This window comes from Eriocheir sinensis, chromosome 33, assembly GCF_024679095.1.
Source record: "Eriocheir sinensis breed Jianghai 21 chromosome 33, ASM2467909v1, whole genome shotgun sequence".
In the NCBI taxonomy this organism is placed as follows: domain Eukaryota; kingdom Metazoa; phylum Arthropoda; class Malacostraca; order Decapoda; family Varunidae; genus Eriocheir; species Eriocheir sinensis.
The window spans coordinates 11,078,393-11,102,382 of record NC_066541.1 but is presented as its reverse complement, the minus strand read 5'-3'; the positions used below and the strand labels follow the sequence as shown (position 1 = coordinate 11,102,382).

The window sequence follows — 23,990 nt, the reverse complement described above, 5'->3', positions numbered from 1 at the left end:
TTCTCTCTGCCTTCCTTTTCTCTTCCCTTCCTTTCCTTTCCTTTCCTCTTCCTCTCCCTTCCTCTTCGTTCCCACACCTCTGTACCCTCTTTCCATTCCTTCCCTTCCTCCCTTTCTTATCTCCTCATCGTTCTCTCCCCCTTCTCATCTATTCTTGTCTCTCTTTTATCGTTTAATGTTATTCTTTTCCCTCCCCCCGCATTCCACCCTCTCTCTTTTCTCTCTCTTCTTAACTTCTGCCTTTCTCTTTTCTTCCTTCTTTTAATACTCATTCCCTCCCTTTCCCCCTTTCCTTCGCCCTGGATTACCTACAACGCTCATTCCACATTGTCGCTCATTCCTCCACAGTCTCCCTCATTCCTCTGCATTCTTTCTCATTCACTCCACATCCTTTCTCATTCCTCCACATTCTCTCTCATTCCTCCACATTCTCCCTCATTCCTCCACATAGTTTCTCATTCAATCCACATTCTTTCTCACTTCTCAACATATATTCTTTCTCATTCCTCCACATTCTCCCTCATTCCTCCACATTCTCTCATTCCTCCACATTCTCTCATTCCTCCACATTCTCTCATTCCTCCACATTCTCTCTCATTTACTCACATTCTTTCTCACTTCTCCACATATATACTTTCTCATTCCTCCACATTCTTTCTCATTCCTCCCCATTCTCTCTCATTCCCCCACCTACTTCCTTCTTTTTCCTTCTTCCTTCTCTTCTCTCTGTTTACTATACAGGCCACGTGTGTGTTCCCTCCCCTCTGTCTGTCATTCATGCCTTTAAGCCTCTCCTCCTCCTCCTCCTCCTCCTCCTCCTCCTCCTCCTCCTCCTCCTTCTACTTCATTTACTTTTGAATATTCACCTTCATGGATAAGTAGGCATGGATAAGTAGGCATTTGACCCACCACCTCCACCACCACTACCACAACCACAACCACAACCACACCACCACCACCACCACCATCTCTCACACCACAACCACACCACCACCACCATCACTTACACCACACCACACCTCTCAATATCACCACCACTACCCTAATCGCCACCACCACCACAACCAGTACTCTTACCACCACCACCACCACCACCACTTCCTTGCACGCACACCTTCACCACCACCAATATCATCACCACGAGGCTTTGGGTGTGCCCGTGCGTGGCGAGGTAAAAAAAAAAAAAAAAAAAAAAAAGAAGCCCATTACCATACGGCCTTGAGTTGGGCGTTTCTTCGGTTTTAGCAGAAAGAGAATTGAAGGTTTTTGTCGAGGACGTTGAGGAATTTGAATAATGTAAGCGTGCGTGAATGTGTTTGTTTTTATGCGGCCACACCGAGGGAGGGGCGAGTGACGATGCTTCAAGTCAGACCAAATGTTAGTTTTAGTTCAGCACGGCAGGTTTTTCATATTTATAAAGATTTTTCAGCCAGAACAAAACAGGGGACGTATCTTGTTTTATAATTCATATCATCACACACAAAATCGAGACTCCTTAGAATTATGCTAAATCATGCTAAAATTATTATGCTAAAAAGGAAAACAACTAGAAAATAATAGCTCAGGAAGTTTTCTATTACCAACACAACACGAAGGCCATAAGTGAAACCGAACTTATAACAAACACAACGAAGACGTAATAATTCTAACCCAACTTTTCCCTCATAACCACAAAAATAAGATCGAATAGAATCAAGACTCCAAGAACTCATTTTTTTTTTGTTACCAACACAAGACGAAGGCCATAAGTGAAACCGAACTTATAACAAATACAACGAAGGCGTGATAATTCTAACCCAACTTTTCTCTCATAACCACAAAAATAAGATGGAGGACCGAATAGAATCAAGACTCCATGAACTTACTTATTTTTTATTACCAACACAAGACGAAAGACCAGTAGCACTCAAACATTTTTGGGCTTACACACACACACACACACACACACACACACACACACACACACACACACACACACACACACACACACACACACACACACACACACACACACACACACACACACACACACACACACACACACACACACACACACACACACACACACACACACACACACACACACACACACACACATTTGGTAAGGCTTTCGTGGAAGTTGTGGTAGAGGGTATTTCCAGGGTGTGTAGTTTTATAAGCCTGTTGATAGTTTAACAAGGCTTCTGTACCGTGAATACAAAAATAAAAAATGAGAAACTTATAATTCTTCTTTTTTTGTGAGAACTGAAAGTGTCTTGGAACACACACACTCTTGGAAACTCGACTAATTACCTTTGTGGCTTTTTGAAATATTTGATGTCGGAGTGTCGAAGGCGTCTGGAAATACACATCGAGGGCCATAAGTGAAGCCTAACGTATAACACAACGAGGGCGCCGTAACTGTAGCCCAACTTGCCTCCTTCATCACGCCGGCAGGAGGGTGGAAGGAGGGAAGGAAGGACACAGGCTGGCGGGGACTCCTACACTGACCATCCCAGCCACGTGCCCTCCCTCAATCTGGCTCCTTAAGGGGGTCGTTCGTTCCCTTTATTTGCTTCCCTTTTTCTCTCTTCCTTCTTCCTTATTTCTCTTACCTAGATGGTGTTGTTTCCTTCCCTTTCTTCCTTTGACGTCCTTTATTTTTCTTTATTTTTCTTTCTTTGTTTTTATTGCCCATGGGATTTTTTTCCCTCTATGTTTTGTTTTCTTACTCTCGTTTACATCTTTTCTCTTTTCTATCCTTTATTTTTCTTTCTATTTTTGTGTTTTTATTGCCTGTGAGATGTTTTTCCGAGATTTGTTTTTCTTACTTTCTTTTACAGCTTTTTTTTGGCTTTTTCTTCTTCCTTGTTTCCTTATTCTTCTCTTACTTTCCTATACATTTTTTTTCATTCTTCCTTCTACGTCTGTTTTTATTTTCCTTCTTGCACCTTTCTGTTGCCTCTAAGAATCATTTCCTTCTCTTCTTTTCTTCTCTGTTTTTTCCTTCATTTGCTTCCTCTATTTTCTTGTAGCATACCTGTCTTCCTTCCTTCCCCTTTGTTTCAGCTGTTTATGATATTTTTTCCTTTGTTTCCTTCTCTTGTTTCCTTATACATTATTTTTTCTCTTTTTCTTCGGTGTTTCTGTTGCTGTTTATTTTTTTTCCTTCCTTTTTACTTCCCTATAAATCTTTTCCCTCTTCCTTCTTCCTTTCTTCTATTGCTTTTGGTGTATTTTCTCTTGTTCCTTTCTTCTGTAATTTATTTTTTCTTCCTCTTCCCTTCCTTTATGTATTTTTCTTCCTGCTCTTGTTCCTGTTTTTTCTGTTATTTTCTATCTTTTTTATTTGTTGTTCTTTAGTTCTTTGTGTATTTTTCACTCCTCCTCCTCCTCCTCCTCCTCCTCCTCCTCTTCCTCATTCCTCACAGTTTCTCCTAATACTCCAAGTTGTCGCCATAACCCGGCCATTCAACCCCTCCCCCTCCCTATGTGTGTGTGTGTGTGTGTGTGTGTGTGTGTGTGTGTGCCGCCAGATGGCTTAGTGGGTAGCACCTCGTAGACGTTTATTTGCTCCGACTTTTATTCTGTTTTTGTTGCTGTTTTTAGCTCGTGTTGTTATTTATGTGCGTTTTTTTGTGTGTGTTTTGTCTCGTGTCTGCCTTTCTCTCTTAATCTTAAAGACATTGGGCTTGAAGATACGGAGATGAGCACAGCAGCTGGGCGCCATAAACTTCACTATTTCCTTATTTTATCTCTATTCTTTCTTCCTTTATTTTTTTTTCTGTGTTATTTTTCTCTTAGTCCTTCAGTCTTATTTTCTTACATTGTTTTCTTCTTTATTATTTTTTTAGTTGTTAGTTTGAAGATACGGAGATAAGCACAGCAGCTGGGCGCCACAAGCTTGACTATTCTCGCTACTTAACCTGTATTCTTTTCTTTCTATATTTCTTTCTGTAGGATTTTTGTCTTCATCCTTGTATACGTTGTTAGTTTGACGAGACGGAGATGAACGTAACAGCTGGGCGCCTTAAGCTTCACTATTTCCTCTATTTAATCTTTATTTTTTTTCTTCTTTCTTTGTTTTGTCTGAAGGCTTCCTCTATTAGTCCTTCTTCTATACATTGTTAGTTTGAAAAGGCGGAGATGGCACAGGAGGTGGGTGTCACAAGCTTTACTAATTATTCTTCTTAATCTCTATTCTTTTCTCTTTTTATTTCCGTGTTTTTTCTGTAGGCTTCTTCTCTTAATCCTTCTTCTATACATTGTTAGTTTGAAGAGGCTGAGATGGCACAGGAGCTGGGTGTCATAAGCTTTACTAATTATTCTTCTTAATCTCTATTCTTTTCTCTTTTTATTTCCGTGTTTTTTCTGTAGGCTTCTTCTCTTAATCCTTCTTCTATACATTGTTAGTTTGAAGAGGCGGAGATGGCACAGGAGCTGGGTGTCACAAGCTTTACTAATTATTCTTCTTAATCTCTATTCTTTTCTCTTTTTATTTCCGTGTTTTGTCTGTTGGCTTCTTCTCTTAATCCTTCTCCATGTTGTAATTTTGAGGAGTCGTAGATGGGCACAGCAGCTAAGCGCCTAATTCTGTACAGTACTTCTATTTCCTTCCCTGTGATTTTTTTGTATTCCTTCCTTCGGTCATTCACTCTTATTTTCCTTCCCATAGCTTTCCACTCTATTCTTAGCGTTTCTTCTTGTTCTTTTTCTTGTTCTTCTTCTTCTGCTCTCTCCTCCTCCTTCCCGTTATTTTTTTCTTTCTTTTCCTCCCTTTTCTTTCTACCACCTCCACTGTTTTTCTTTTCCCTTCTTTCTACACTTTTCTTGGCCATTTCATCCATCTTATTTTACCTTATTATCTCTTTTCTCTCTTCCTGTCCACCTGTCATCCCTTTCCACTGTCAGTCCTCTACTCTTCGTCCTTCCCGTCAATACCATACTCCTTCTTTGCCTCCTCTTCGTCTCCTTCCTATCTCCTTTCCTCCTCTTTCCTATCTACACCACCCATATTCCTCCTCCCTTATCCCACCCAATTCCACTTCAATTTTCTCTCCTCTCTTTCCATCCCTTCCTTCCCTTCCCCCCTCCATCCTTCACCCCTTCCACTGCCTACCTCTGCCTTCCTACCCACCCCTACCCTCCCTCTTCCCCTGCCCACCTCTTCCTTCTTACCCACCCCATTTCCTCCCCTATAATGCCATCTCCACGACTTCATTATCCGGCTCATAAAAAGGCGGTATTAGTGGAATTAGTGGTCATCATTATCAGTGAAAGTGGGCGGGTCACCTGGGCGGGAAAGGTGGACAGGTGATAAGGTGTGACCACAGTGACCTTTAGGGATCCTCTTTTTTTCTTCTATTTTTCGTCTTCTGTACAATCTTTTTTTCTTTGTTTTCTTTTTCTTGTTTTTGTTATTGTTTTTTATTATCGTTCTTGTTTAATTGCTCTTATTCTCGTTTTTGTTATTGTTTTTTCTGGTTCTTGTTCTTCATTTTCTTTTTCTTGTTCTCGTTCTTGTTTTTCTTATTCTTATTCGTGTTCTAGTTATTGTTCTTCTGGTTCTTGTTCTTGTTCTTTTTTTTGGTTCTTGTGCTTTTTTCTCTTTTGCTTCTTTCGTATTTCTTTTATTTTAGCTCTTGTTTTTATGTTTTTTATTTTGTTCTCCATCATCATCTCGTTGTTGTTGTTGTTGTTGTTGTTGTTGTTGTTGTTGTTGTTGTTGCTGTTATTCTTGATCTCGCTTTCTTCTCTAATTCACCTTTATTTTCTTTTTTCTTTTTCTTTCATTTTATCTTTTTATAGTTTTCATTCTTCTTTTCCAATTTCTTCTCCTCCTCCTCCTCCTCCTCTTCATCATCTTCTTCTTCTTCTTCTTCTTCTTCTTCTTCTTCTTCTTCTTCTTCTTCTTCCTGCTCCCCTAATCACGCGTTATGGTGCCTCGTTCGTCTCCCTCACAGGTATCAAGACCGTTGATTACACGTAAGAGTCTGCTGCTCTGACCACCTCCACCTCCTCCTCCTCCTCCTCCTCCTCCTCCTCCTCCTCCCATTAGTATCTTGGCAGTGTAACCTTCTCCCTCCTAATATCTTTCTTTTTATGTTAGTGTCTGCCTCTTTAACCACCTCCACCATCACCATCATCATCACCATCACCGTCAACATCAACAACACAGCCACCAACACCACTACCATCATCATCGTCATCATCATAAGCACCACCATTATCACCACCACCATCACCATCACCATCATCACCACCACCATCACCACCACTGTCACCTCCTTTCTCGTTCCTCTTGATATAATTTGTTAAGTGGTTAGCCTTGTCAGGTTGTTTAGAGGGGAAAAGGGAAAGGAGGAAGGGGAGGGAGGGGGGAAAAGGGGGTAAGGGATGGTGGTTTCTCTTACAGCATGACGGCCTAACAGTGTGACAGGGTAGTTAGTGTCACGTGGTCTGTCCTGTTTCACGTTATCCTGACTATAAGACCCATTAGCCTTTTATCATTTCCTTTCCTATTTACATTTCTGCTTTACGTCTTTTCTACCTTCCCTTCTTTCCAACTCCTAAAAGCACACCTACTTTTTTTTTTTTTTTCTTCTTCTTCTTCTTCTTCTTCTTCTTCTTCTTCTTTCCACATGAAAAAAGATAAACGCTAAATAAGCAACAGGTGATCGAGTATATAAGTTTAAAAGGACAGGAGAGAAGAAGCAATATAACGCAATACAAAAAAACCGCTAGAACGCACGTGGAGATGTAGGGAGATGGAGGGAGGCAGGTGGGAGGGAGGGGGGAAGGAGGGGGTGATGGGGAGGGGGGAGGGGGAGGAGGAGGTTGCCATCTTCCATTTCACTTCCTTCCGGGGTATCAGAGCTCGGATGTCACATGAGGGGGAGGATGTGTTCAGGTGAGTCGGTAATTAAGGTGTTGAAAGTGAAGGCCATTTAATGTTACCTGTATAAGGGGTTCATTTGTGTATCGTGTTTACTAGATAAGAGGTTGTTAGTGATGGTTTTGTGGATGATGTATTGTGATTTTGTGTTTTTTTTTGTGATATTTTGTGGCCTACGTGACTGTGCGTGTGTGTGTGTGTGTGTGTGTGTGTGTGTGTGTGTGTGTGTGTGTGTGTGTCATTCTCTCCACCTCCACTTCCCTGTCCTCGTTGTCTTCCTCAATCTTTCTTCCTCTTTATACTCGCCTCTTTCATACTCTCCCTTCTCATCACTCTCCCTGTCTCCCTAATTGATCACTACTCCCTTTTCTTCCCTTCTGCTTGCTTACTCCCACTCTCTCCCTCTCCCTGTCTTTTACTCCCTCCCTCTCTCTTGTTACCCACTCTTTCCACTCCTTACTCCCTTGTTATTCACGGCCATTTACTCTTTCTCTCCCTCTCCCTGTCTTGTTACTCCCTCCCTCTCTCTTGTTACCTACGCCTCCCTCTCGTTACGCCCTTGTTACGCACGGCTACTAACTCTCCCTCTCCCTCTCCCTGTTTTTTTACTCCCTCCCTCTCTCTTGTTACCTACTCCTCCCTCTCGTTACTCCCTTGTTACGCACGCCCACTTACTCTTTCCCTCCCTCTCCCTGACAGATCTACACGGACTGGGCGAACCATTACCTGGACAAGTCGAGGAGTCGTCGCCACATCCACGACCTGCAGGCGGATGTCACGGACGGGGTGGTGCTGGCCGAGGTCATTGAGGCTGTCAGTGAGTATATCAGAGAGGCTGTTGTTGTTTTATTTACGTGTTTTATTATATGGGTCTGGGTTCAACTTTCTCTCTTTCTTCTTCTTTCCTGTTTACTGTTTAAAGGGTTCTGTTGTGGGCAAAAATATGTTTTATAACTTTGTTCAACTTTCTTTCTTCACCTCTATATTGTTTCGTAAGGTCATAAGTATAGGAATAACAATGATTATTTACAGACTTCTGCTCTTAATGTTTTCAAAGATGGACAGACAGATAGATAGATAGACAGGTAGATAGATAGATAAATAGATAGGTAGATAGATAAATAGACAGATAGACATACAGACATATTTACTGACTTCTACTCTGAATGTTTTCAAAGATGGACAGACAGACAGATAGATAGACAGGTAGATAGATAGATAGGTAAATAGATAGATAAATAGACAGATAGATAGACATACAGATATAGAGGGAGACAGAGAAAGTTAGCCATCAAAGACTGACCATTGACCCTCATGTTGCCCCATTCCTCTGCCCGTCTCCTCCTCCTCCTTCCCCTCCTCCTCCTCCTCCTCCTCCTCCTAGCACATAATCCCATTGACAAAAAAATCCCCGGGTGGTGATCGTCCGCGTAATCCTGTTACCGCGAATCAGCGTCACTTGGCCCCATTGACGCCCATTGCGGCGGACCAATGTGTTCCCTGGGCCTCGGGGGACCTCGCCACTCTTAAGGGGAAATAATTCTACATGCTGTGAATAATGTAGTAAAGCTTAAACAATTCCACATTTGAATACTGTAAATAGTATCGGTAATATCCAAATAATTTTACATTTGAATACTGCAACTACTCTAAATAACATCACAATTTGTAAATAATTCCACATTTAAATGCTGTAACTCTTGTAAATAGTATCCCAAATCACAAATAATTCAACATTTAAAAACACTGTAAATATTGTGAAGATAATACAGTTATAGAGGGATATAGGCCTAAAACACGAATTAAAGATTAATTTATCTAAAACAGAGGAGGAAGTAGTGATTATTTAAGTATCGGCCTTCTATGCGGTACTTTTATAAGATACTTTAGACAGTAATAGAGAGAAAAAAAAAATAACACGGATAAGCGACTAACGTTCTTAGCAACTTTTCCCCAAGAGATTCGAGGCGCCATGGAAAATTGAAAAAAAAAAAAAAAAAAGAGAGAGAGAAATCCAGGCTAATAGGGAAGAGCTCCAAGTGACAGGGAGAGGATAACACACGCCAGGACGGACAGACGCGGGAATAGGATTAGATCTCCCAGCATTAAGGCTTTGAGAGGGGCACATACACGTTATTGACAGGCCAAGGAGACCACAGAATTGCCGTATATAGGGGGCGTTAAGGAGAAGGATGGGGGGAGGGGGGAAGGAGGAGGAGAGAGGGAGGGAGGGGGAAGGAGGGAAGGAGGAGGAGAGAGGGAGGGAGGGGGAAGGAGGGAAGGAGGAGGAGAGAGGGAGGGAGGGGGGAGGAGGGAAGGAGGAACATAAAGATTGATAAAGTAGGGTCCAAAGGGGCAAAAAAAAAAAATACATAAGAACAAGAATAAATACAAAAACATGAGGAAGAACAAAAAAAAATGAAGAGAGGAAATGAAAGAAAAAGTAAATAATAAGACTAGACGCGGAAATAACAAACAACAGAGACAACAACAACAACAACAACAACAACAACAACAAAAACTCTCCCTTTCACTATATATATACTTTCATCCTCTCTACAAAGACCTCTCCCTCTGTGCCTCTGTAACCAACTGTACACCACTGTAACCCACTAGAACGAAACTATGTAGCACTACGAGGCACTGTGTAAGGGCGGGAGGGTGCCACTGTAATAAAAAGGGAGAAGGGAGAAGGGAGAGGTGACGGAAGGGAGTGAAGACGGAAGACAGGGAAGACAGAAAGGAGAGAGAGAGAGAGAGAGAGAGAGAGAGAGAGAGAGAGAGAGAGAGAGAGAGAGAGAGAGAGAGAGAGAAAGGACGAGGAAGATGAGGAGGAAGAGGCAGAGGATGAGGGGCAGCAGGAAAGAGGAAATAAGAGGAAAAAGAGGATATTGATGAGAAAGAAATCGAGGAAAAGAAAGAAATATGAGGAGAAAAAAGACGAGGAAGATGATGATGATGATGATGATGATGAGAAGGAAGAGGAAGAAGAGAACATGCCACTTATATCCCCCTTTCTCTCTCCCTCACAGCCGGGCAGAAAGTACCTGATATCAACAAGAAGCCGAAGAACTCAACACAAATGGTGAGTACCCGAGATGAAAGTTTGTGATTATCCTGTTTTTGTGCCTCTCTCTATTTATCTTCCTCTTTTTGTTCCTCCTCCTCCTCCTCTTCACCTTTTGTTTCCTAGTGTTCTTTCTCTTTTTGTGTCTTTCTTTATCTTTCTTTTTTTCCTTTTGCTAATTCTTCTAACCCTCCGATTTTCAGTATTTTTTTTCTCTTTTGTGGTATTTTGTCTTTCTTTTTCTTTTTTTTTTTTGGTTTTCCTCCTCCTCCTCCTCCTCCTCCTCCTCCTCCTCCTCCTCCTCCTCCTCCTCCTTATCTTGTAAATGGGGAAAACAAAATGGAAGTTTGTGATTATTTTGTCTGTTTTTGTCCTTTTCTTTTTCTTCCTTTTTTTCTTCTTCTCCTCCTCCTCCTAAGCCTCCGTTTTTAGTATTCTTTCTCTTTTTTGTGTGTCTTCCTTTTATCTTTCTCTTTTTCCTTCTCCTCCTTTTCTTTAGTTTGTGAGTTTTCTTTGTTTTTGTGACTTTGAAGTTATCTTTCTCTCTCTTTTTTTTTGTTCCTTCTGCTCCTCTTTTTCCTCCTTCTCTTTCCTATCTTCTTCGACTCTTCCTTCTTCTCTTCTTTCTTATCTTCTGAATGTCTTTATCTCTCTCGTTTTTTCCCTTCTTCTCCTCTTCCTCCTCTTTCTTCTCTTCCTTATCTTGTAAATGGTGAATGCAAGGTGAAGGATTGCGATTATTCTCTGTTTTTTTGTGTCCCTTCGTCTTCATCCTCTTCCTTTCTTCTTCCCCTCTTCCATCTTCTTTTTCTTATCTTGTAAATGGTAAGTACAGGGTGAAGGCTTGTGATTATTCTGTCTGTTTTTGTGTCTATCTTCCTCCCCTTCTTCTTTCTTCTTCTCCTTCTGGTTCTTTTCTTCTTCTTTTTCCAGTTTTATTTCGTCCTTGTTTTCTTGTATTCCGTCTCTTTTTATTCTTATTCTCGTTTTTAGTCTTGTATTTATTTTCCTTCTCTTTTTTTTCCTCCTATTTTTCTTTCTCTTCAAATTTCTCGTTGTTTTAGTTCTTTTTCCTTTTCTTGTTCACTTTTTTCTTTTCTTTCAAACTTTCCGTTGCTATTGTTTTTTCTTTTATCTCTTTCTTCTGCCTCTCTTCTTCCTCATGCTTCTCTTCCTCCTCCTCCTCCTCCTCCTCCTCCTTATCATCGCCATCACCTTCAGACTAATGATTATCTCTTCTCACCTGTAAGCCAGCACCCAATTTACCTGCTCAAGGTGGGAGTAAGCTGAGTGTGCTCTCTCTCTCTCTCTCTCTCTCTCTCTCTCTCTCTCTCTCTCTCTCTCTCTCTCTCTCTCGCGCGCGCGCGCGCGCTCTTGTACGGTATTTATAATAGGTTTTAATTCTCTCCTGAAACTTATACCTTGTTTTCTCAATCTTCTTCTTCTTCTTCTTCTTCTTCTTCTTCTTCTTCTACTACTACTACTACTACTACTACTACTACTACTACTACTACTACTACTACTACTACTACTACTACTACTACTACTACTACTACTACTACTACTACTACTACTACTACTACTACTACTACTACTACTACTACTACTACTACTACTACTACTACCCCCCCCCCCCTCAAGCGCCCTTCACGCCCCTTCACCTCCATTAAAAGTGAACTTCGAGCATCTTCGTTCTCGCCTTCTTCACCTTATCAGTCCGGGCTGTTAGGCGGGTGACGTGTGTGTGTGTGTGTGTGTGTGTGTGTGTGTGTGTGTGTGTGTGTGTGTGTGTTGCGTGAGGGTACGTTGGATGCTGCACTCACTTTGCCCTGCCTTGACCTACCTTATCTTGCCTTACTATACTTTAACTTACCCTCCCTTATCCTCTTCTACCCTTACTTACTCTCCCTTACCCTTCCTTACCTTCCCTTACCCTTCCTTACCCTCCCTTAGCCTTCCTTACCCTCCCTTACCCTCTCCTACCCTTGCTTACTCTCCCTTACCCTTCCTTACTCTCCCTTCCCTTACTCTTCAATTCACTCCCTTACACTCCCTTCCCCTTTCTTAATATCCCTTACACTTTCTTACGCTACCTTGTTCTCCCTTACCCTACCTTCCCTTTCCTTGTTCTCCCTTACCCTCCCTTACCCTTCCTTTTCTTTCCTTACTCTCCCTTACCCTCCCTTACCCATCCTTACCCTTCCCTACTCTTATTCTCCCTTATTATCCCTTATCCTCCCTTCCATTCCCTTCCCTTTCCTTACCCTCCTTTATACTCCCTTACCCTATCCTACCCTCTTCTCGGGTGGTATCAGAAGAAGGTTGTGTTTATGATAATGGTGGTGGTGGTGGTGGTGGTGGTGATGGTGGTGGTGGTGGTGATTAGGTGTCTCCCGTCGACCTGAACGCAAAGACCCTATTTATAAACCTTCGACTATATAACAAGATAGCTAAGCGTCCCATCTTGCTCGTATACATGATTAAGAAGGGCCCTTGTGTGTGTTTATGCTATCTTGAGTGTGTGTGTGTGTGCGTATATGTGTGTGTATAGGGAGATTGTATGGTATGTGTGTATGTACGGGATGGGGAGTGTATGTGTGTGCATCACGTTGGTTGGTGTGTATGTACGTGCGATGTGATTGTGTACGTATTGATGTGATTGTGTTGTTTATTGTTCTTGTGGGTTGTGATAAGAAGATCGTGTTGGTTCTAGTGTTGATGTCATTGGTATTTTTTTCTTATTTCATTTCTTCTTGTTTTTGTTTTTTTATATTGTTCTCAAATCCACTACTATAACTACTACTACTACTACTACTACAACATCATAATTTAGTCGTGGGTTAAGGATGATTGGTTACAGGGAGGAAGTGGAGGAGGAGGAGGAGGAGGAGGAGAAGGTGACGGTAGGCAGGTGACAGGTGTTAAGAAGGACGAGAAGCAGACACACACACACACACACACACACACACACACACACACACACACACACACACACACACACATGAGGGAAAGGTGGAATAATGCTGTTTACGCTTGTCTTCCCCCTGCCACTTACCACCTCAGATAATTTTCTCTCTCTCTCTCTCTCTCTCTCTCTCTCTCTCTCTCTCTCTCTCTCTCTCTCTCTCTCTCTCTCTCTCTCTCTCTCTCTCTCTCTCTCTCTCTCTCTCTCTCTCTCTCTCTCTCTCTCTCTCTCTTCGGTAAGGTATTTGCGTTTATTCAAGTTTCGTTCAGCCCAGTTTCATTTTGATGGGAAACTGAAATATATGTTGAGGGAAGAATAGTTAGGCGTTGATGCTTCTTTCCTTAAATTTCTCACCTCCCTCCCTTTCTCGCCTCCTCCCCTTATTTCTCCTCCCCTCTCTCTCCTTTTTTTCCGCACCTCCTCCCCTTTCGTACACTATTCAAAGCTACCTTGGAATCAGACATCTTTTGAGAGCTGATCAGGAAGAATTAGTAAGATTGAGTAGGATTCAGAAACACTCGAGAAGAATTTTGGCTGAAGGTCCATAATAGTAGTAGTAGTAGTAGTGGTAGTAGTAGTAGTAGTAGTAGTAGTAGTAGTAGCGGTGGTGGCAGTAGTAATAGTTGTTTTGATGAGTGACAGTTGAGGTGGTGTTTATTTTTTTTTTTATAAGTGGAGGTGGTAGCGGTCACATTCTTCGATTTTTTTCATGTCGCCCACCAAATCTTTTTTTTTTTTTTACGCCGTGTTAGTGTTACAGGTGTTGCAGGTTCAGGGGAGTAGCAGTTGTTGTTGTTGCTGTCAGATTCGTCGTGTAGGTAGAGGTCGTGGTCACATTTTTTCATCTTTTTTTTTGTCCCTTAAATGTGAACAATCTTTTTCTTCCGCCCTGTTCGTGTTACGTGTGTTGCAAGTAAGTGGTGTTGGTGGTGGCTGTGGTGGGTCATGGTGATGGGGGGGGGGGTGCTCGTAGTGGTGGGTGATAGTTGTGGGTGGTAGTGGTGGTAGTTGTGTTGGTAGTTTTGGTGGTGGTAGTAGATGGGGGTGGTGGCTGTGTGGGTAGTTTTGATGGTTGTAGTTATGTAGTAGATGATGGTGGTGGCTGTGTAGATAGTTTTGGTGGTGGTGGTAGTAGGTGGCGGTGGTGGCTGTGTGGGTAGCTTTGGGTGGTTGTAGTAGGTGGGGGTGGTTGTGGGTAGTTGTAGTGGTGCTAGAATTTGGTTATGATTGTAGACGTGGTTGTGGATCATGGTGGTGTTGGTCTTAGTGTTGGTTGTGGGTGGTGGTTGAGGTGGTCGCATATTTTTATTCTTATTTTTTCCCTGACCTTCCCAACGGGCGTCTTCTTCCGCTGTGAGTCCCTGGCGTGGCTGGGTGAGATCTTCCCCCTGATTACCTGAGATATCACCTGACGATCCTTACCTGGAGAGAGAGAGAGAGAGAGAGAGAGAGAGAGAGAGAGAGAGAGATAAAACAGTGCAAATACAAAGAGGAAGAAAGAAAACACTGAAGAAAAGTAAGAAGAAAGAGAAAGCAAAGAAGAAAGGAAGAGAGAGAGAGAGAGAGAGAGAGAGAGAGAGAGAGAAATGTACTTATTCGAAGAACTAGTACTATGATAATGGCGTCTTTGCATTAACTTCTCTTTAAAATTCATCTTTATCACCTGTTGTGGTCTGCAAGTTTATTGACGAGCTTGAAGACATTAGTATCATGGTTTCTTGATTTAAGTTTTGTTCTATTTGTCTTCCAGTTTTAAATTTTATGGCTTGTCTGTTATATTTGTGTTGGTTTTATGTTCTATCGTCAATTTGAAGTGGCTGGAGAGGTGAGATGCCCAGGGGGGAAGAACTGGTAAAGATTGATTTTTCATGTTATTTACTGTAAAAGATATATCGAAGGGGTACTTAAATAAAAAAGAAAAGTATGACCGCAACATGTTCTCATAAAGAGGCAAACCAAGAACATACCCCCCCCATCCCCCCAAGAAAAAAAAAAGGACCCCCAACATTCTCCTGTATAGAGGTAAAAGGAATTAGGAAAATGAAAGAAAAAGAAAAAAGATCCAGTTTACGTGCAGAACAATCTTGAAACTCCTGTCTTGATAGGGCTTATATGTATACGTGTGTGTGTGTGTGTGTGTGTGTGTGTGTGTGTGTGTGTGTGTGTGTGTGTGTGTGTGTGTGTGTGTGTGAGCTGGACTCGTCATCGCCAGCAAGTACCTTTCCGACAAGAGCAAGTCTCAATATAGTCGGTCTCTGGGTACTGCTGGGACCCACACCCCACACCCGTTGCTCAAGGGGGACAGTAACCACTCTTTGTCAGCGGAAAAAATCCTGACCTGAACAGTGCTCGAACCTCCGTCTGTCAGGCCTCAATGTCTGGCAGCGCAGAGCTTTTAACCACTGAGCTGTGTGTGTATTCTAGTCACCGTGCAGCGGGTCTAAATATGGTCAAACTGAGGTCAGAGGTCACGGGGTCACTCACAAGACTCAGCCGGCGCGGACGTTTATCTTCAGTCTCGTTTTAATCCCATGAAGTGTATTTATTGCGCGTCTCAGCCCGGCGCCTTTTTGTGTCCTCTTTCCAAATGTTATCTCGCTGCGTATTCGCCTTAACCTGTTAGCCGATACCTGTTACCTTTAAATTATAGCGACGATGTTTTCTCTTGTTATTTTGAGCTGAGGAAGATTTATTTATGTGGACGGAAAAACATAAATAGAAAATGTTGGTCGCTCTCTTGAGTACCTTTCTATATATTTAGTGCTCGAGAGGGCAACATAAATCTGCATCCATGTCGTGCGAATGGGAGTGAAATTATAGGGAGAAATAATCGTAAATATGTGTTAGGACAAAATATGCCTCGGTGTAACGTGTCAACAGTTCAATTTATGGAGGACTTTGGCCCATTTCCCTAATATCCCAGAACAACAAGAATTATTTACTTCATCAGAAAACAACAAGAGATAAAGTTGTTTTCTCAGACGCTTTCGGCTCTCGCAACAAACATTTTAAGTACACAAAGGAGATTAGTCGGGTTCTCCTATGCAGAAGCCTTGTCAGACTATCACTAATGGCCAGCTCGACAGTCCAAAACCGAGTCATTGTAAGCGCCCAAACCAAACTATATTCTCCACAATGATCGGTTATTTCCACTCAATACCATACTAATAAAAGAAATTCCCTGTGCTGTTTCCTAAAGCTCACTCCTTTTTATATCAACGCCAAACACTAAAGCTACAAGGAATTTTCGTCGTATTCTGTGTTTGGTTGGGTAGCTTACAAACTTGCTCTATTGGACTGTAAAACTGGGCATGGGGCTCATAAAACCACCCACAACAACGTCTACGAAAGCGATCAAATGTGGGGAGTGCGTAAGCCCCAAACTGTTCGAGGATATGGGTCTGAGTAGATTCACGTGCAATATATCGAAGCCACAACGCCTTCACAAGTCCAATCCTATACCCAAAATCTATACGAAAGCCTTGCCAAACGAGGGTGTGTAAGATCTGAAACGATTTAGAATATGGGTCTTTTGGGATTCAAGTAAAACAAAACACGAAACACCACCACCATCACCACAATTATCTTCCTTCACCACCAACACCATCACCCCCACTACCACCATCACCACCCACAACAAACCACCACCACCTGCACTACCGACCGACACCACCACCCCTCACCACCACCACCACCACAACAGCTGCAACTACTAACCACCACCACAAATCTGTTCCAAATCTTACTTGATGGTTTTGAAAGAGTTAATATCCTTCATTTTCTAGAGTGGAGGTGTAAGTCCTGAAATGTCTGAGGATATATAAGTTAGATTCACGTTAAACAAGTGTCCTGAAATGTCTGAGGATGTATAAGTTAGATTCACGTTAAACAAGTCCTTCAATTTCACTTTCACAAATCTATTCCAAATCTCACTTGACGGTTAGGAAAGAGTTAATATCCTTCATTTTCTAGAGTGGAGGTCCTGAAATGTCTGAGGATATATAAGTTAGATGTACGTTAAACAAAACCCTTCAATTTCACACTTTCACAAATCTGTACCTAATCTCACTTGACGGTTTCGAAAGAGTCAATATCCTTCTTTCTTTTCCTAGTGTGGGTGTTTCCGCAAGTCCCGGAATGTTTAAGAATATATTAGTTAGACTCACGTTAAGCAATTTCCTTTTATAACACATACACAAGTCTATTTATAATCTTACTTGTCCGTTTGGAAAGATTCAACATCACTATCCTTCGTTTTCTAGAGAGTCACGGAATGTTTAAGAATATATTAGTTAGACTCACGTTAAGCAATTTCCTTTTATAACACATACATAAGTCTATTTATAATCTCACTTGTCCGCTTGGAAAGAGTCACACTATCCTTCGTTTTCTAAAGAGTCACAAAATGTTTAAAAATACGCAAGTCAGATTCCCGTTAAACCAATTCCTCCTCCTTTTATTTCCCTGCTGTAACGCATTCGCAAGTCTTTCCTTAACCCGGTAGCAGCGACGGGTCAAATTTGTGGCTTTACCATGTACCAGCGACGGGTCAAATTTGTGGCTTTACCGTGTACCAGCGACGGGTCAAATTTGTGGCTTTACCGTGTACCAGCGACGGGTCAAATTTGTGGCTTTACCATGTACCAGCGACGGGCCAAATTTGTGGCTTTACCGTGTACCAGCGACGGGTCAAATTTGTGGCTTTACCGTGTACCAGCGACGGGTCAAATTTGTGGCTTTACCGTGTACCAGCGACTGGCCAAATTTCCGCCATCATGTAAACCCCCCAAAACAGATGATGCATAAACTGATCACAAATGCATTGATATATAGTATTATGAAATGGTTTGTTGGTGATGATTTTTTTTCTCATTTTTCTCGCTTAGAGGGGCCTTTAAGAAACCTGATCCCCGCAGCACCGGGTTAATCTTACTTGCCGGGGTTTTCAACAAACAACAAACAGCGCCCGCCTCCACTTGTCCTGTTGGCGGTGCTCCTCTCGGTACACACCCTCGTTGATGCAGTCTTATTTGTTTTCTCAGAGGTCAGCGCGGCGGCCCAGAACCAAGTGTACCCAGCCGGGCGCACGCGAGGGTACTGTGAAGGGAGGGAGGGAGAGAGGGAGAAGAGAGAAGTAGGAGAGAGTGGGAAGTAGGAGAGACTGAGAGTGGTAGGAGGGATGGACGGGTTGAAAGGAGTAAAGTATGTAAGTCATATAGTGGAGGAGGAATAGAGGGTAGAGGGAAAAGAGGAAAGGAAGATGGGAAAGATGAAAGTAGGAGATTATATAAATGGGGGAGATAAGAACGTAGAATGGAGAGAGAGAGAAAAGGAAGGAAAGGAGCAAAAGAAAGTGAAGGAGGAAATATAGAAGGCGGAGGAAGGAGGGAGAGACGGAATGAAGGAAGGGAGAAATGGAAAGAATAGAGGCAGAAAAGGAGAGACATAGAATCACCACAATTATCTTCACCACCATCACCACCGACACCACCACCCCTCACCACCACCACCACCTATCATCACCACAACAGCTACAACTACTAACCACCATCACCACCATCACCAACAGCAAACATTATCACCACCCACGCATGACCACCACCATCACCACCTATCAACACCACCACCACCACCACCACCACCCCTGCTCCTCTCTCATTCACACACATTAGGACAGACACACACACACAGATAGGCAGACGTTTGTGTATATTTACAGAAAACACTTGAGGGGAAACTGCGATATTAGTCCCTTGTGCAGTTTTACGATGTGCGATTAAAAAAAAGAAAAAAGATCCTTGAGTTTAATAGTGTTAGCGATGGATAGTTTCTGGTTGATTTTGTGGTGGTGGTGTTGGTGGTAGTGGTGGAGAGGGTGATCATATCGTTTAGACAGACAGACAGACAGACAGACAAACAGACCCTCCGTGCTATTCGTAAGACCGTAACTTGATTATCACTTTTTTTCTTCTAGGTTTATTTATAAGTCTCACCCGCCAATGAAGTAAGTCGCTTATTTATGATTGTTTTTTAATTACTCGCTGGCTCATTGCTATTCTTACTCATGAAGCTACTTACTACTACTATTACTATTCTTACTACTACTACTACTACTACTACTACTACTACTGTTGGTACTACTACTGCTGATACTACGTGAGGCGGAAGGAAGAAAGTAAGGAAAAAAGAAAGGAAAGGGAGGGAGGGAGGAAAGAAGGAAGGAAGGACAGGAAGGGAAGGAAAAAGGGAAAGAAATCGAAAGAAAGAAAGAAAGGAGGGAGGTAAAGAAAACATGGAAGGAAGGAAGGAAGTGAAAAGAGGAAAATGAGAATAAAAGGAAAAATGAAGGAAATAAAGGAAGGAAGGAAGGGAGGGAAAAATCGACAAAGGAAAAACATAAGAAACAAATAAGGAGATAAGAGGTGTTTCTTTCTTAAATTTCTCTTGATATCCTTCTCTGTCATAGTTTAGCCTTTGCATGGCAGGGGAATGGAAGGGAAATGATTGGTAGGACATTGTAAGACCCGGAAAATCAGAAGAGTGAGGCAACAGGTGTCCAGAGAGAGAGAGAGAGAGAGAGAGAGAGAGAGAGAGAGAGAGAATACGGCAGGTTGTTTATTTTATCATCCACGAGACGCGTTTAGCGCAGTTTACGGTCCAAGCGATATGTGAGGAACCCGCATTTACCTCGCGTTTATGTAGCCCCGTCGACAAATAGGGAGCGAGCGATGACACACAAACCACCAACACGATAGCAAAACAAACTCCACAAGGAAAGGCGAGGGGCGTGTGGGTACTGTCTGCAGGCGTCCGCGAGCTGTTACCGTCTGTCCTAACGCCTCGGTTTATGCCGCGGACAGTCACACGCGAGGGCAATAAACAGATGCGTGTGTGACAGGCTGTGAAGGGTGGACGAAGATGGAAGCGCGTGTGTGGGGAGGTGGGGAGGAAGGGGAAGTGGGGGGGAGGGGGGGAGGGGATGTGTGTGTTTGTGAGTGTGTGTGTTTGGTGGGTATTGAAGCGTATATTTATTTTGTTTATTTATTTATGTGTTTATTTTTTTTATTTTTCGGGGCGAAGGGTAAATGTTGAGGGTAATAATTCATGAGTTTGTGAGTACCCCGTGTGTGTGTGTGTGTGTGTGTGTGTGTGTGTGTGTGTGTGTGTGTGTGTGTGTGTGTGTGTGTGTGTGTGTGTGTGTGTGTGTGTGTGTCTCTCTCTCTCTCTCTCTCTCTCTCTCTCTCTCTCTCTCTCAGGTGTGGCCAGGTGTGTGTATTTGAAGAGGGTGAAGGCAGAGGGGAGATTAAGAAGGAAGGGTATAGGAAGGGAGGATAAGAAGGGAGGGTAGGAAGCAAGGATAGAAAGCGAAGGAGAAAAGCGAAAGTAAGAAGGGAGAATAAGGAGGGTGAAGGCAGAAGGGAGGGTAAAAAGAGAGGTTAGAAAGGGAGAGTAAGAAGGGAGACTGAAGAGCAGGTGTGAGGGGAGACTAAGAAGGGAGGGTAAGGAGAGTGAAGGCAAAAGCGTTCAAAAGGAAGGGAGGGTAGGAAGGGAGAATAAGAACGGAGAGTATGAAGGGAGGGCAAGAAGGGAGGTTGGAGGGCAGATGTGAAGGGAGAGTAAGAAGGGAGATTAAGGAGAGTGAAGGCAAAAGAGAGCAAAAGGAAGGGAGGGTAGGAAGGGAGAATAAGAACGGAGAGTATGAAGGGAGGGCAAGAAGGGAGGTTGGAGGGCAGATGTGAAGGGAGAGTAAGAAGGGAGATTAAGGAGAGTGAAGGCAAAAGAGAGCAAAAGGAAGGGAGGGTAGGAAGGGAGAATAAGAACGGAGAGTATGAAGGGAGGGCAAGAAGGGAGGCTGGAGGGCAGGTGCGAGGGGAGAGAACACGTGCTAAATATTTCCCGGCCTCCCCTTCCTCGGCCCCTGTGTCTCCGCTGCTCCTGGTGTGCCCGGCCCCAAATATTTACGTAGTCACCCCTCCCCACTGCCTATTTCCCCCTCCTGTTCCCGTTTTCTTCTTCCTCCTTACTTTCTTTTACTCTTTTCTTTCTTTAGGTATCTTGTCTTACTGTTTTCTTATGTTCTACTTTCTCAATACCTTCTTTTACTTTATGTTTTCCTTTTTACATTTTTTTTGGTCTTTTTTTCTATCTTTTCCTAATGTTTTCTTCCTCCTTCTTACCTTCTTTTACTCTCTTCTTTAGTTTTTATCTTTTTTTTGGTATTTTCTTTCTTTTTTTCTACCTTCTATTGTTTTCTTCCTTCTTCCTTCTTTTGGTACTTTTTTCTACCTTTTCCTATTGTTTTCTTCCTTCTTACCTTTTACTTTTTTAATATTCTTTTGGTCTTTTTTTCTTTTTTTACCTTCGATTGTTTTCTTCTTTCTTCCCTCTTTTACTCTCTTTTTTCGTTTTTTTTATCTTCTTTTGATCTTTTCTTTCTTTTTTCTACCTTTTCCTATTGTTTTCTTCCTTCTTCCCTTCTGTTACTTTTTCCCTTCCTTTTTACCTCCTTTTGCTCTTTTCTTTCTTCTTTTCTATTTCTCTCACTGTTGTCTTCCTCCTCCTTACTCTCTCTTACTCTTTTCTTCCCCATTTACATTATTTTGGTCTTTCTTTCTTCTTTTCTCTGTACTGCCTACTTTTCTTGCCTTTTACTTCCTCTTCCTTGCCTTATCTTACTCTATTCTTCCTCATTCTTATCTCTCATTCTTTACTATCAAATTCCTACTTCTTTTTCCTCTTTTTTCCTCTTAATGTTACTCTTGTCTGATTTGTCGTCCTCCCTTTCTTCCTTTTTTTTGCTTCATTTTACTCCTGTTTACTCTCCCTTTCTTTCTCCTTTCCACTTTTTTCTTCTTTATTTTTATCTAATTTGCTTCATCTATACATCCTCCTCTTTTCTATTGTCTTTGTACTCTGCTTGTTCCTGCTTCCTCCCTTTATTTTGTTTTCTTATCTCCATTTTTATCAAGCCGAAGTCCTCCTCTCCTCCATCTCCTTATCCTTCTCTTACTACTCTTCTTATTCTCCTACTTTCCTCTGTTTTCATCTCCTTATCCTTCTCTTCCTCCTCTTATTTATTGTTCCTTTCCGTAGCTTCAACTTTCTTCTTTCTTTTTATCTCCTTTTCCGATTTTTTGTTCTCCTGCTCACTTCTTTTCCTCGTATACTACTTTCTGCTTCTCTCTGTATCCTTTTCTTCCCACTTTCTATTTTGTTTCTATCCTAATGACTCCCCGTTCCCGTTTTCTATTCTTCCTTCTCGCCACCTCCCTCTCTTAAGCACCCTCCTCCTTGCCACTCTTCCCTTCCCTCCTCCTCCTCCTCCTCCTAATCCTCCTCCTTAGGGCGTCACGGGTCGCTAGGAGTAACGTGACGCGACTCGCTGCATCTCAATGACCGTGGCAAGTCTTAAGGAGAGAGAGAGAGAGAGAGAGAGAGAGAGAGAGAGAGAGAGAGAGAGAGAGAGAGAGAGAGAGAGAGAGAGAGAGAGAGAGAGAGAGAGAGAGAGAGAGAGAGAGAGAGAGAGAGAGAGAGAGAGAACGTGGGAACGAGATAAGTGGGATACATTTTAAGGATGAGAAACTAACACAAAAAAAGAAAAAAAAATATAAAACGAAAGAGGAAGGAAAGAAAGCAAATGAGAGATAAAGAAGAGGAGGAGAAAGACGAAATAGATCACATAGGTTATAAATACACGTGTAAAAAGCGAACGTGAAGTAGAATAAACAAAATAAAGCAATAGATTGATAAAATGTGTCTTAGGTAAAATGCGCAGTAAATTAATAGATAAAGAAAAGCATTTAGCAGACTAATAGAGGAAGTGAAAGAGTAAATAGATTAACTAGAAAAAAAATAGATGTGGTTAATAGAACGTGTAGTGGATTATGAGAGACACGAACCACACCAATTCTTTTTTTTTTGTTTGAAGATTTAAGAAGCAGTGTTAATCAATTTATAACATTAATGATGAAATTGATGAAGGAAGTTTGGTTTTATTTGGCTCTTCTTCTTCTTCTTCTTCTTCTTCTTCTTCTTCTTCTTCTTCTTGTTCTTCTTCATCTTCTTCTTCTTCTTCTTCTTCTTCTTCTTCTTTCTTCATGGAGGCTGATATAATTGAAACAGTCACTCCTCCTCCTCCTCATCATCATCCTCTGCATCCCTCCTCCTCCTCCTCCTCCTCTCCCATACCACAAATCATTCCAACGGCTTAACTTTGCTCTCCCCTTCCCCCTCTTCCCCCTTCCCCCTCTTCCCCCTTCCCCCTTCCCCCTCTTCCCCTTCCTCCTCCCCTCTCTCATACCCACCACCACTCATCATTCTTTCCTCTCCTGCCAGCTCTCCCTTCCTCCCCTCCCTCCCTCCCCTCCCCCTTCCAGCGACATCTGAGACCCGGCTCCTCCCCTTCAATTACTATTCACACATAAAACATTCTATCTGACCCACCCTAACCCTGCCCCCCTGTCTCTATTGTGTTTCCTTCCCCTAACCTAACCCTACCAACACCCTACCGACTCCCTACCCCTGTTAAATGCGCTTGCCCTTACCATACCACCCTTGCTATATACCCTTCATGCCCTTCTATACCCTCGTGTGGTGTTTTGTTTCTGGTCTATGGTAGGTATTCTCAGACTATCCCGCCTCTCACATCAATGATTTCCTAAGGTCGATAAGGAGATCAGTCGCGTTCTAGTGAGTGTTTTTGTAGGATCATGGCACAAAGGAAGGGTCAAACTACTGTCAGACGCATGGAGGTAGAATGGGCCGTAGAAATGACAGCTCGGGCGGATTCACTTAATTGGGCTGATGTCGACTCCACCAATTCTACCTCCATGGTCAGAAGGGTCATAAAACTACCCCTACAATTGCCCAAAGCTCCCACATGAAAGCCTTGTCAAATATGTGTGTGGTTGACTCTGAAATGTTTGACCCGTCCGCTGCGATTGGCACTGATTTCGCCTTCACTGGTAGCCTGGTAACGTATGCTCCCAGGTCTTTCTGTGCCTCTGTGGTGGGTAGTGGAGTGTTTCCCATGTGGTATTGGTATGCTGGATTTCCCCTCCCAAGATGCATAACCTCACATTTTT

At 42.5% G+C, this 23,990-nt stretch overlaps 1 protein-coding gene across 1 annotated transcript in view; it reads left to right on the top strand.

The window, feature by feature from the left end:
- LOC127006721 (protein sickie-like) overlaps window positions 1-10,093 on the top strand; it is a 71,091-nt gene extending 60,998 nt beyond the window's left edge. The window contains exons 2-3 of the mRNA XM_050876964.1: window positions 7,574-7,691; window positions 9,907-10,093. Coding sequence (XP_050732921.1) covers window positions 7,574-7,691; window positions 9,907-9,986 — 198 coding nt within the window. The 3' untranslated portion in view covers window positions 9,987-10,093. The remainder of the gene's footprint in view (window positions 1-7,573; window positions 7,692-9,906) is intronic.
- Window positions 10,094-23,990: the final 13,897 nt, after the last annotated feature.